The sequence below is a fragment of the Papilio polytes genome, unplaced genomic scaffold (genome assembly GCF_000836215.1).
Source record: "Papilio polytes unplaced genomic scaffold, Ppol_1.0 DF823691.1, whole genome shotgun sequence".
Lineage (NCBI taxonomy): Eukaryota > Metazoa > Arthropoda > Insecta > Lepidoptera > Papilionidae > Papilio > Papilio polytes.
In genome coordinates this window covers 1,910,721-1,924,442 of record NW_013525513.1, presented here as the reverse complement: position 1 = coordinate 1,924,442, position 13,722 = coordinate 1,910,721, and the positions used below count along the sequence as shown (strand labels likewise).

At 33.5% G+C, this 13,722-nt stretch overlaps 1 protein-coding gene across 2 annotated transcripts in view; it reads right to left on the bottom strand.

Annotated features, from left to right (window-relative positions):
• The window catches only part of LOC106104230 (rho guanine nucleotide exchange factor 17), a 79,181-nt gene that overhangs the window by 12,245 nt on the left and 53,214 nt on the right, over window positions 1-13,722 (bottom strand). For both annotated transcript variants that reach the window (XM_013284207.1, XM_013284208.1), the window contains 4 exons: window positions 6,212-6,289; window positions 1,904-2,086; window positions 1,399-1,627; window positions 416-728 (listed from right to left, as the gene is read on the bottom strand). In XM_013284207.1, the coding sequence (XP_013139661.1) occupies window positions 416-728; window positions 1,399-1,627; window positions 1,904-2,086; window positions 6,212-6,289 (803 nt within the window). The remainder of the gene's footprint in view (window positions 1-415; window positions 729-1,398; window positions 1,628-1,903; window positions 2,087-6,211; window positions 6,290-13,722) is intronic.

The window sequence follows — 13,722 nt, the reverse complement described above, 5'->3', positions numbered from 1 at the left end:
TTTTACTTTTTTTTATAACATAAGATGGCAAACGAGCAAGCGACCACCTAAATCCGCCATAATGGAGAGGCGACCGCTGCCCATAGACATCCGCAATTGCAGATGCGTTGCCTACCCTTAATCGACGGAGGCGCACATAAAGAGGATATTTTCCCTTCCTATGCGTCTCCTCCGCCGTCAAATCCATTTTCCTATCCTTTTTCATAAGAAAAAGGGTGGGAAGGAAAGAGGACCAAAGTTAAGCCTCAGGCACCACACTCAGACGAAACGCGGAATTACTCCCACTTCACGCCTGTTTTCTGTGTGGTCGTGGTATAACACCGGGCGAGCCGGCCATACAGTGCGAAGATGTTAAAGAGGGCTCTAGCACTTCGATTTAGTAATTCAAAATGATCATCTTGTATATTATACTTACGGAATAGGTTTCTTAATAGTCCCAGTTCGCCTCTTAACACTGGTTATAAGTAGTGTGTCGTTGAAAAGGAAGAGAGCTCTATCTTTAATGGTCCCCTGTGCGGACGGCATAGTGACCATTTCGTGCTTAATGAACGTCCTGTCTGCGGTCACCAGGCTCGATAGCCCCTCGATCATTTGCTCCAACTCCCGCATCGTTTGCTGTTGCTGCTCCATTTCTAGACTCTCTCTCTCCGTGCAGTTTATCAGCTCTAAAAGTTCATGGATCTCTTTCTGTGCTTCTAGCAGAAGTTTGTGATCGGGATGCGATTGATCTGTAAATTATGTAAAGGAAATATTAATGTCAAATAATAGTATTTTTAATTTAAGTCGAATTTTAAGAGTTATTTAGAAGGTCTTTATATCTAACTAGCTCTTCCCGTGCGACTTCATCCGCATGGAATTATAAAAAAAAAATATTTCAATTTCATTTGTCAAATTATCAATTACAAATGTCAAAATGACATGACATTGACAACCTTGCTTCCTTGATGTTGGCAGCAACTTATGGTCTCATTCCCACATTAGGGTTTTTATCCTAAAAATATTTATCCTCTAAGTTTAATGGCGTGAAAATATATAGCCTAAAGCGTGACGTAAGTGTAGGGCTTTTTATTAAAAAAAGAATTATTCAAAAATATGTGGTAATTGCTGACATCTTAGGCAACAAAGAAGTGTGTGTTTACGCTTTATTATAATAGTATAGACAACTTGTAAACAAAGCGTGTATCTAAATAATAGAATGTAAAAAAATCGTCGACATGTTGAAAGACATGTATTATATTTTAAAAGCCAAATAAAAAAAAACACAATCATCACGTCATTATATATAAGTTATCTCTCTTCTAATTCTATTAAGTACCTTGGCTACTGATGATATTACCGCAAAAATATTACCAACATTTTCATACCATTTCATGAGCTGATTTCAAAAACAATGTTTACCTGTGTGTTTGATCAGCCTCTGTATCAAGAGTTTGTAGCTAGGGAACTTCTGCACAGGCTTGATGAGGAGGTTGTCCAGCGAGAGCTTGCCCTTGTGATCCCGCGCCATCGCGTCCAGGAACTTGGCGAACGCGGGCCGAGACGCAGCCGCCGTCTTTATCGTCTCCTTTGCCTTCTTCAAGTTGTTGATGAACGACATGTAAGTGTCCATCACTGTTGGTTTTGTAAACTGGAAATCCAGAGAGAATTGCTTCAAAATCATACTAATAATATGAATTCGAAAGTTTAGATGGATGGATGGATGCTTGTTAGGGTTTGTAGCCTAAACTGCTGAACAGATCTTGATGAAATTTGGCATATATGTAGAGGATAGTTTGAAATATCACATAGGCAATTTTAATTACACGTGGACGGAGTCTCGGGCGGAAGCTAGTGCTGTATAATTAAAGGCCAATAAGTCAAGTCAAAATGTGACAAAAAACGACATACTTAATAAATTTCTTACCACTTCTAAGAAGACATCCCCGACTTTCTGCTGCAGGTCCCATTGTTCAAGTCTTCGTCTCAGCTGTTCAAGGAACACTTGGTGAACGTTCAATATCGCCGGCACCTGGTAGAATATCTCGTCGACGACAAACGCGTCCAGAAGACCAGCATTCTCCGGACTCTTTAGTGGATGAAGATATTTCTGAAAGAAGTAAAAACATAGATAATACACTCTTAACGGTAAGAGAATAATTCAATTTCAATGTTAATATCCCTTCTATGTCATTCTTTTGTTTTTGATTGAAGTTTTAATGAACAATTAGGGCGTGTCCCACCACTACCTGATAGAGGCTCATACTCGTATAGCTTAAAAATGACGTCACTGTCAGATAAAGAAACAAAATCCGATATTTCCCACACATATTTGGACGTTAGATTGTCATCAGACAACTTACAGTTTGGTGGGACAGGCATTTGTCTATAACCTTAAGCAACCTTAATTCTTTGTTTTTTTGTACCATAACTAAGTTAAAAATGCAACTAAAAACATCATAATTCTTGTCATTTTTAGCTAAATGTCGCAATAAAACATCGATCAAAAAAAAATAAAGTTCTGTATACATGGCTTGTAGCTTTACTTATAATGTCGCGTATTAAGCCTCAATACCTCGGATTCCGACACGCATCGCGCCGTAACTCCGTAACGATAAAACCTAGTTTATGACAAATCAGCTGTGAAATTTATAAGCGCCTTTAAAACGTTTTAACGCTTCTCCGACGATATAAAGTGTTAAATTACTCTATTAGAGCACGCGCACACCTTTGACTAGACTATCGGACAACTGTTTAGTCGCGCTTTGATTTCTATGAGCTTATATGGACGTATGGATACTACTCGATTTTTATTTGTGCAACAAAACTATTGAATGGGCTGCGAAACAATCGACAATCGAATAACAGTTGTGCGATAGTTTAGTCAAACGTGTGCTCCCGCTCTTAGACACGTAGTTATTACTGTCGTTTACAGAGTCGCTTAATTACTAAGGTTATGCCTAAGATCAGATATACAGCTAAATGGATATAGATTAAATTTGCGAATTCACTAAGTAAATAATCCCCCTGTGGCATTAGGATTCAAACTCATCTGGAACTTTTAATTTTGTCATGTGAAATTCGAGGATCTAACAAGAATATTTCTTGATGTATTTACGCCCGGTAAGGGCGCTGCACAAATCTAACACAAATTTTGTTAATGCTTGTGCTCTAACACGCCTCCAGTGTAATATTAAAGGAATATTTACTCAAACTTTCAGTGGTAACACACTAAAAATGACTTCGTAGAACGAACTGCCGCCACGCTGATAAAATATTCAAAATGCACATTCGTCGAGTATGTTTAAAAAGAGAATTAAGGGCGTTCTACTCGCTATAAATTCGTTATGAAGGTACATAACGGCGTGCATTTTGATGTGTGTGAACAGGCTTACTGCTGTTTTAAAAGAGACAAAAAACTGACGCACGTCTGCAGTATAGCCGCATTGGATTTAAGACTCACTTTTAAAATGGATTCGGTAAATACTAACCGGTAGTAATTTGAACTACAGAATTCATAGAAGATAATGCATAAAATGCATGCATGCATGCAAATTTCATGCATTGCATGCATGATATTGATGAAATTTGATATTTTTGATTCTTAAGTCTATTGTTATGGCGGCTTGTTACAAAGTAGGCGATAAAAAAATGTAAATAAATAATTGATAATATATTTACTAAAAATAATATTTTTTTGCTGCACATAGTGTTTTTTTATTATAATTTTTTTTACGAAGAATACTCGAAATAACGAAATGGGATTCTCTTTGTTGAAAAATTTTAATTGCTTAAGGGGAACGTACAAGATCAAAGAATTTAAACATCTGCAAAACTGCGTGTAACGAAAACAACAAAAAAAGTTTTCGAGTGTTGAAAATAGAAAACGTAAGCATATTTTCCGAGTCCGTCGTACATACGATGAGGGTGTGAGACGAGGTGTAAAGGGTGTCACCCTCCTGTACAGGGGGTGGAAAATTTCCACCCCACCGACGAGATTGGCATTGCGAAAATTGAGTAACACATGACCTCTAAACTTTAATATTTTATGAAATAAATTGCAGATCTTTACGCCCATATTTTAAAAGGATATTCCTTCAACATTATACATTACTAGTTTTTCCCACGACTCCGTCCGCTTGATTAAAAAAAACAAAAGAAAGTATGTGTTCTTCCAAACTATTCTCTACATCTATGACAAATCTCATCGAGGTCCATTCGTCAGTTTAGGCCACAAAATCTAACATCCATACATACTTTCGCATTTATAATATTAGTAAGATTGTTATATTATAATGTAATTTAATCTATACTTCAAGCCAATGAAAAAATAATTCGCTTCGTAGTGCTTCACAGGTTAACAAATTTAATTAGAGTGTCCAAACCATATGGCGGATTTCACATTTTTAAATTCTCAAGCGAGACAATTCCAAATATACTCTGTATTGAATTGGGAATAATAGAATTTTATAGTAGCTTGCATAATTTTGGAAACTTTTTTAGTTTTCTCTTTATTGTTGAAATTTTAAAATGAAAAACCAGACCGTTATCTACATGTTAATTTATACTTTCAATACAAATTGTTTAGTTGACAAAGCGCCGGCTTCGACATTCAATTTACGCAACGACAGATTAATCGAACGAGGAAAACGCCATAAATCCGGAGACAGCCCTGGTATTTCATCAGCCTCATAAATATAATGAATTTGTCATTCGCCAGTTAATTCGGAGCGGATGGACGGAAAGACTGACTTATTATAATTTTACTGTGCCCTTGCAATTTACGGATGTGAATCAAGCGCAGGGAAAGTAGTCGGTTAAATTCGTTGCATATTAAACCTTATTACTAAAGCTCTTTGAATCAAAATTGATTAACAGAAATCGTTAGTCGTTTTGCATAGAATGCTTTCATCGTGAATTGAAGATAAATTTAAGATTATATTTTTAGCCAGTAACTCAAGTCTAATTTATATTTCCAATTCTGTTTGTACAAAATAATTGCAACAATCGAATTCATAATAAATCAGTTACAATCATTCATACTATCTTATATTTTAAATGAGATATTTTAGATGGATGGATGTTTGTTAGAGTTTGTATCCTAAACGGCTGGACGGATTTCGATAAAATTTGGTATAAATGTAGAAGATAGTTTGGAACACATAGGCTAAATTTAATATCGATTTTATACTCTAGGTCGAATACAATGGTACTTAAACTACTATCGAACAATATTATATTATCGTATATATTATATATATACATCGCTAAACTAGTGGTAATTAAATAACTCTTATGAGTGCGGTTTCCGTAAACATATATACTTTATTAGTATATGTCCTCGTTTGCAGTTTGGCAACAATAAAAGCTTCCCGTAACTACTAAAGTTGTCGTGTAGTTTAAATAAATGTTACCTAAATATACCTGATTCATACGTTGACGTTTAGAGTCGAATTTACAATTAAAAGACAATATTATAACGACAATTCCTTTCTCATTTATATTGATTTACGAATAACTTTTAATTTAGTATCATAAATACACAAATGTTTCGAAATATTAATAAAATCTTCTAGTAAATTAAAATTAAAAGTTAAATATGGGTTTTACTTTTTTTTATAACATAAGATGGCAAACGAGCAAGCTGCCACCTGAATCCGCCAAAATGGCGAAGCGACCGCTGCCCATAGACATCCGCAATTGAAGATGCGTTGCCTACCCTTACCCGACAAGGAGACGCACATAAAGAGGATATTTGCTCTTTCTATGCATCTCCTCCTCCGTCAAATCCACTTCCCCTTGCCATCCTCTCCTTAAAAGAAAACAGTGGTAAAGAGAAAGGGACTTAAACTAGGTCTCCGGTTCATACAAGTATAATCCTTTGGCTTCGTAAATGGCCAGTTTTCCAGCTACATTTAACCGTTCGTTAGTGTTTTTGGTTTTGATAACATCATGAAATTCGTTTCCAAACTACGTAATTTGAGTTTTACTCTGTTGAAACTTAGGTCAACCTAATACTTTAGCAACCCAGCATAAATGCACGCTTTGACAGCCTTTGCCAAGGACTTACAAAAGTTCCTAGTTTTATTTTCATTACAAAACATAGTAATTTGCAATATACGTGTTTTATTTATTAATTTTCTTTAGCAGAAGATATCAATTATAAATGGATGAATTTTGATCTTAATGCTTTTTTGTTTCGTTTTCAATGAACAAAATTATTACATTAAATTACCTTAACTAATATCTCGAGCGCCTCCACGTATGACTTCTCTGTTTCATACAGCTCGACAACAACGTGCGTCCTCGTGTCCTGGAATTATAAAAAAAATATTGTTAACATTTTGTTAAAAAAAAAACAAATTTGTTTTTGAAAGTTACGCAACATAGTTGAGAATGGAATCGAAAAATTAAATTGGAATTTTTCATATTATCTCTTGGTTTTAAGATTAGATTTACGTAATAAATGTAATCGTTAAATTTGAAAAGACCGTAACTTTTCAACTACAACGTAAGAGTTCAAATTAAACAAGCTGTGGTCTAAATAAGAGTAAATAACATGTATGTTTTAGTACTGGTTTTTATCCAGTGGAAACTCAGTAATAAGAAGTTATTTTCCTACGTTTAGTCTTAATACTAACAAAAGATAATATCACAGTAAGACGAGAACCTTCCATTAACGGATTACGTGATATTCTCGCGACATTATCGATATCCCGAGCTCTGGATAATGGATTTTGTCTTAGATCCTGGATCAAATTATAATAAGACATTAAGCGAGTGCGACTAACTAAACGGACCCGATGAGAAATAGCAAACTGGTGTGCCATTATATGTCTTTTTTTATGGTGCCGTTAACTGTCATGTTGTGACAATTTTTCTATGGTATACCGGAAGTCAAATTACAAATGTTTGATCAAATATATTTGGTCAAACATTGGCGCCAATATAGAATTAAGAGAAGAGTACAGTAACCTTGTATAGAGGCTACAGTAGCGCACTTGGACATAATTGATGAGGTATCGATCGCGCGCGAGGTCGCGGCCCGTACTGATAACAGTTCTTAAATCATTATCATATACAAATGTGATCGGACATGTTCAACATTGTGAGACACCAATTAATTACTAGCAAGTAGGTTATCAATGTATCAAATTAATTTGGTTGTTAAGATTAACAAAAATAAAAAGTAACTTTAAAGTTTTCTTAGCCTCTGATCAAAAGATTTTTTTAATTCTTTCAAGTATTTACCCTTATTCATTAATTTAACTCAAAAGTGTGTACTTTTACACTTTCTAATAAAATTATTGGAACTATTCGTTTATATTATTTTTATACTCTAAAGGTAGATCCTTTTTAAGATGTCGTACTTAAACGTAGTTAAATGATCACTAAAACGGGCGTTAGAATTAAAAAATTGTAATTTACAAATTCTACACTAATTTATAGTTACATATGATATGAAATACTGACTTTACGTCTACAAAGTGGAAGGAAAATTCCAAGAGGGTCGGTTAGTTCATTGGATAATCCTCAAGCTACTAAATCGACTTGTACTAGATTTCTAGACGCGTCTGAAAGCTTTAGTTGTTATTCTGATGATTCAACGTCGGATTTTCCTCATCGTATACTAAATCTCTTTCAACGTACAACATAAAAACAATAAATGCAAAGTTTACGAACTGTCTGATTGGTGTTTGAGGAAACGGTTTTTTTTTTGACAGCAAATGTGCCATCAAAACATTATCTATCTTAGAAAATCGCACTGACGCTTTTTTAACGCCGCGTTAAAACTCGGCGTTGGCTCCCGAGCGACCGACGCTGAAATCACTACGCGACAAAAAAATCAAGTTTTACAAAATCAAGGTTTAAAAATCGTTGCAGTATGAAAATGCATTTGTCCCATTTGCACACTTTTTTAACGCGTGGTAAAAAAAAAAACTAATGTGTGTAAATATAGTTTAGGAGCTACCGTTAAAAAGAAAACCTTATCACGAAGAAAATAACGTTAAGACTTACAAATTGAGTTTTTCTGCTTTTCTAAGATCTTTATAATTGGATATAGTCTCTTGCTAGTAAATTCTAGTAAATTGAATAACATATTAGGGAGCTTGCAAATTAAATAAAAATGGAAAAGTGTAATACAAATTTTTAATAATTACAAGGGGCAATTTCTGTACATTTCTTCGCCTTAAAGTTTTTTTAAAGCTATACGCAAGTATGTAATTCAACATTTACTTTTGTTTTCTTGGATATTTTCATTACTTACACGAAAACACGTCATGGTATTTCAGCGTGGCTGCCTCTTAGCCTATAAAATTGTCGATGGCTTATTGAAAGCTAAAACTGTCGGCGCACGCACACTCGAAATGTTTGGGAGTTTCCCCGTCGCAAATGTAACGCGTGGATGCTAACGTAAGTATAGTACAATCCCTAATCAATATCGATTTTTTGTTAGAAGTCATTTGTTTTTCGATATAAAATCGACTCTAGCTACTTTAAAGCTTTTACTATGAATACGGAATATACGGTTTTATTATGAAAATGGTTATAATAAACACCAAACAATCTATGGTAGTTAGACACTGTTTAGTTAAACCGGCGTTTTAATTCTTTGAGCGGCGTTGATTGGTATTTTGTTAAACACAAAGATTTTACTATACTTTTCTGATGTAACGGGAGTGATAAGACAATATTGAGAAAGAGAATTTGAGATTTGGTATAAAGACAACAGGAAAAATTTCATCAAAACATTTGTGTGCTAAATAAATTGTGTGAACAGAGTAATGACATTCGGTTATCAAGTTTTTTTAACACGTAAGCAATTAAGATTGAACAAATAAATAATTCAGGGAACTGACCTAATTGCGTTTAGATTTTAATTCTATTAAGGTCGGACTCGCCCGCCTTGATGACTTATAAATCTGCAATTACCCGCCATGAATTGGGTCACAACAGCTAGTGATGTCCCCTAGACGAACCTGCGGTTATACTCGAATCCATATAGAACTCGTTTATTTAAAAATGTATGTCTAGGTCTTACTGAAATTGTTAGAGTCTTTTTTATGATGTGGTAACATTTTTCTTATGCATTGAATTGTGCAATTGTTTAGACAATGGTGTGCGCCCGCTGTTAATGTCTTATATTCATTTTCAAATGACATTTTTAATAAAATTTTGTTTGACGCTTAAAAATGGAAGTTCCGATCATTTTTATGATCTAACAAATGTCTCATTGATAAATACAATTAATTATTACATTCTACAATGGAGAAGAATCTAAATACTAAACCAATAGTTTCACAACATGGCAGAAGTCGATTGACTTTGGACGAGCATCGAAGGAAAATGAACATTAACATCGTAAAATTAGATCTAAAATGGAATATCGATATCGATATATAGATTTGAGGAATGTCCTTTGTCGTTTCCTTGTTCAGTATTTCCATGTCGCAAGAATTTGGTAATAATTGAAATGCGTTCTTGACATGACAGTGTTTGATATCTAGTTGGTCTTGTTATGTGGGAATAATAGATTATTAAGGCTTAAGGAAAAGCCTACAAGTCTACAATACTTATAGCTCTTTATTTATTCTTAATTGAGATAATATATTTAAGTAAAATAACAAAGGGATTTGATTAAATAATAAATTTCACAAACATTACAAGCTGAAAAATTCCTTAATTAAAAGTCTGTGAGTTAAGTTCTTGCAAACTCTGCAAGTTTTGTTGCTTTAATCTTAAGACTGGACTTTCAAATTGTTTAATTAAACCTCAAATAAGACTTTTGAAATGTTTTGTTAATACTTTGTTTTTTCTTTTATGTAGGTGTTAATATTTTGTGGTTTATGTGAAATTTTCTTACTTGTGTGTGCATGTCTTGTAATTGTAGATTATTTATAAAGTTAGTAATTCCTTTATTTATGCTTTGTACTTTATTTTCTTACAAGCTGTTCGCGTGCGGATTCATCCGCGTGAAATTATAAAAACTTTATTTTATTGTTTACATTTGTCAAATTCTCAATAGCAAATGTCAAAATGACATGACATGACAAACCTTAGCAATCTTTCTTTCTTGATGTTGGCAGCAACTTATGGTCTCTTTCCCACATTAGGGTTTATATCCAAAATATTTACCCCCTAAGTTTAATGGCGTGAAAATATATAGTCTAAAGCATGACGTAAGTGTATGGCTTTTTATTAAAAAAATAACTATACAACAATATGCTATAATTGCTGACATCTTAGGCAACAAAGAAGTGTGTGTTTACGCTTTATTATAATAGTATAGATATAATACATCTTATCTACATTAGTATTGTACAGAATAAAGCTTTTTTTCATTGAATATGCTCTAAAACTAATTAACTGATTTGAAAAAAAAAACACTTGAATTAAAGTTTTTTAGATCAAAGTGTAAAGCAAACTCTAAAAGCACATCTATTGTGAAACATTATGAAGGGCTTTAACGAATTTATTCAAAATTCAAACGTAATTTTCGTAAGTTTGTGAACTTTTTGTCTTCTTTGAAATTACTTAAGTTTGGAAAGTAATTCGGCAATTAATCTTGCAACATTTTTGATATTTGCCTTGGTGTTTTGTGTTGGAATCAAAATGGTGACACCTTTGAAATACTATCACGAATTGTTTTTTTTTTTTTAGTATTCGTTTCTTATAATAAAAACCATAATGGGCTGGATTCATTGATAATTGTGAATTTAAAGGCGAAAGAAATATTAAATTTATTTACAATAGCTTCTTAACCGTTAAAATAACTCGTTATGTATTTGTTTTTTTTTATTATTATTTTGTTTGAATCTTATTCGTTGTTTCTTTCTGATTCTTGGTATTGTACTGAACGCTGAACTTCGACCTTTCCTTTGCCCTGCCTTGAAGTTTAGTATTTCATATTTTATTATTGGAGTTATTTTCACGTCGCACGGTACATAATGTAGGTTTGCTTTTAAGAAACTCATACAGAATTACATAAAACAGACTCTCAATATTATTGCCTTAATAAGATTTTTATGAATAAGGTTTTCTGTTTTTGTTTTCTTTACATTTTTTACAAAAACTTGTTAGTTCAAGCCTGCTATACACATGGGATATTACTGTAGAATTCGAGTGTTTTATTAAAAATGATGGTGTATAACGGGCTTTATTAAAATATGTCCACTGCCTGCTTGCTTGTATGAAAACATTTTGTTATCTTTCTTTTTTCAAACACAATAAGCGTGACGACAATATTTTTTATTCAAAAGTGTTCTGGCAATGGAAATCGACGTTTAGTCACGTTATTATCGGATACGTAGGCTTTAGCTTTTCTGCTCTCTCATCTAGTGAACTAAACTTATGCAATATCTACATTCTCGTTTGTTTCGCATCACCAGCTCACTATAAGTCCCCCACTAAGGGGCTCCGAGTCTACCCTAAGTAAGGAGTGACCAGGCCATAGTCAACCACGCTGTTAGTTCTGTTTGTGTCGCGTGTGTTTACTATTTGTTAATTCTTCATTATATTTTACTACAGGATAGAATCCTTTCTTCGAATCGTAAATGTTCTTTGAATCATTTTAAAAGTGTGCAAGAAAATTCTTCGAAATAAAAGATATGTTATGCATATTCATGGTTGTCGATTGGCACATGATTGCGTTGAAACTGGGGCTGTAAATAAAACTGTTTTGACTCGCAATGTAAACTCTATATCAATGAAGTCTTCGTAAATCGATTTAACGGCATCCCAAATCGATATAATCGTTTTAATGGCCAGTTTTATGTTTTATCTGGTATTTCTCGTACAATTGAATTTAATGATAATATTAAATGCAAAAAAATACATTGTTAAGTTTTATTATCTGTCATCTTAATTTTCTTTTAAATAAATATTTGTATTCTTAATTTAAAAATGAAAACATTTAAAGTTAGTAATATACCTACTATTAAATTATTCATTTTTGTCGTCGGTACAAACAACACTTAACATTTTAATATGTTGTCTTTAGAATAAGCAAGTTTTTTTTAATTCCTTTTGTTTCCTATTTGTGACAATAAATACATATTCATTCATTAAATCTTATGTATCTCTAAAAGTATAGGTTAATGCATAGTAAATAGTAAACAAACTGTTCTACGTCTAGTGGTCTGAGTAATTGACACCGCGACAGGAAATCCTGTCATGTAATTACGTTGTATGGGATGCAGGAAATCGACAACTTAGTTCATTTGACGTTACGTACTTTTGCTTGTGTAAAAATGTATATTTAGTACACAAATCTTTCGCTTCAATGAGAAAATAATGTAGGCATTCGAATAAAAGATTGGATTGTGTAGGACAAATGGATTGTGTAATAGATTTGATTGATGGAATGAAGTGAAAAAACACTCGCATACATCAATATTGACACATTCGCAAGAAGTTGCAATTGTTAAGCTACAGTTTGAAATATTACTCCAAAAATCATTAAATCATAGTGCATACACAATGAAATAATTCGTCAGTTTCGTAAAGATAATACTGGCCAGCTACCTATTTGATTTTAAATTAAAAAAAACTTTATCTTCATAAATAGTTGTAGCTAAAAGTTCTCGCCAGCATTTTACTAAAAATGATCAAAAAATTTGATCATAAGCGACAAAAGGTGATGGTCATATTCCATCATCCAATCACATTGATACTTCTGCCACAATATTGTAATGCAAATACAGAACACTGATTTCTTGAACAAAATGTAAAAAGCATTTCAACGCTCAAAGCTAACATAGTTGCGTATCGATCTACAACCTCCCCTCCCCTTGCTGCCCACGCCACCCCTTCCTCGCCCGCTGCATCCCGGGCGGGAGGGGCCTTTAAATTAATATTTTTAAAGTAAACATCCTCCAGTAATTCCGCCCGCTTTGAAGTTAGTTTTCAACTACTAAATGAATGCCTAATGTAATTTACTGTTAGTTAAGTACATAACTACTTTTATGTTCTTAATTATGTTTTAATTTAGTTTCTCGGGAACTTTAAATTCTCATAATAGTTGCCAAATTACCCGTGGCTAGTGTACAAAATTTGTACCGCATAACAATCGATTTACGCTTACATCATTCAATTATTCAAGGTATACCTCCGAAAGCTCCCCAGATAAATAAATACATTTTTAAAATTCGTAAAAGTAAAGAAATCATACTCTAAAAAGATACGGGAGCAGACAAGCTCAAATCCAGTTGGATCAAAGGCGCGGTATCGAGAAAAAATTTACATAAATTCGCGTTTCACTCACCTGAGCAGTTATATTGAAAGGCAACATGCTGACGTCATCGGCAGGGCGCGAACTCCTGCCGTGGTCAGAACTCTCATCATCCGAATCAGAGCCGTGGTAGGATAGGCTGATGGAGCCCGGCTTCGGATCGGTTAGACGCAGCTTCAAACAATCTCTTCGCATTGTTATCACTTAAGTCTTTGGCATCGTCTTTTTGGTTGAGTTATTTAGGAATGTTTTAAGAGTATTTACATCATATTTTTTTTAATTGTGCCTACATTTTATTTGTATTTTTGGTCAGTAATTTCAGGCATAATGGTGATATAATTGCAAATAAACTAAGCAAAGAAAATAAAATTATGAGATGAGAAATTATTATGACATTGCAACGCCAACTGTAAAATATTCATAAAAGGCCTTTAGTGCAGATTTAGTACGAAATCCACACTAAGGAACAGTTTAAGTAACCATTAAATAGACCTGAGTGTAGTTAAATTTAAAAC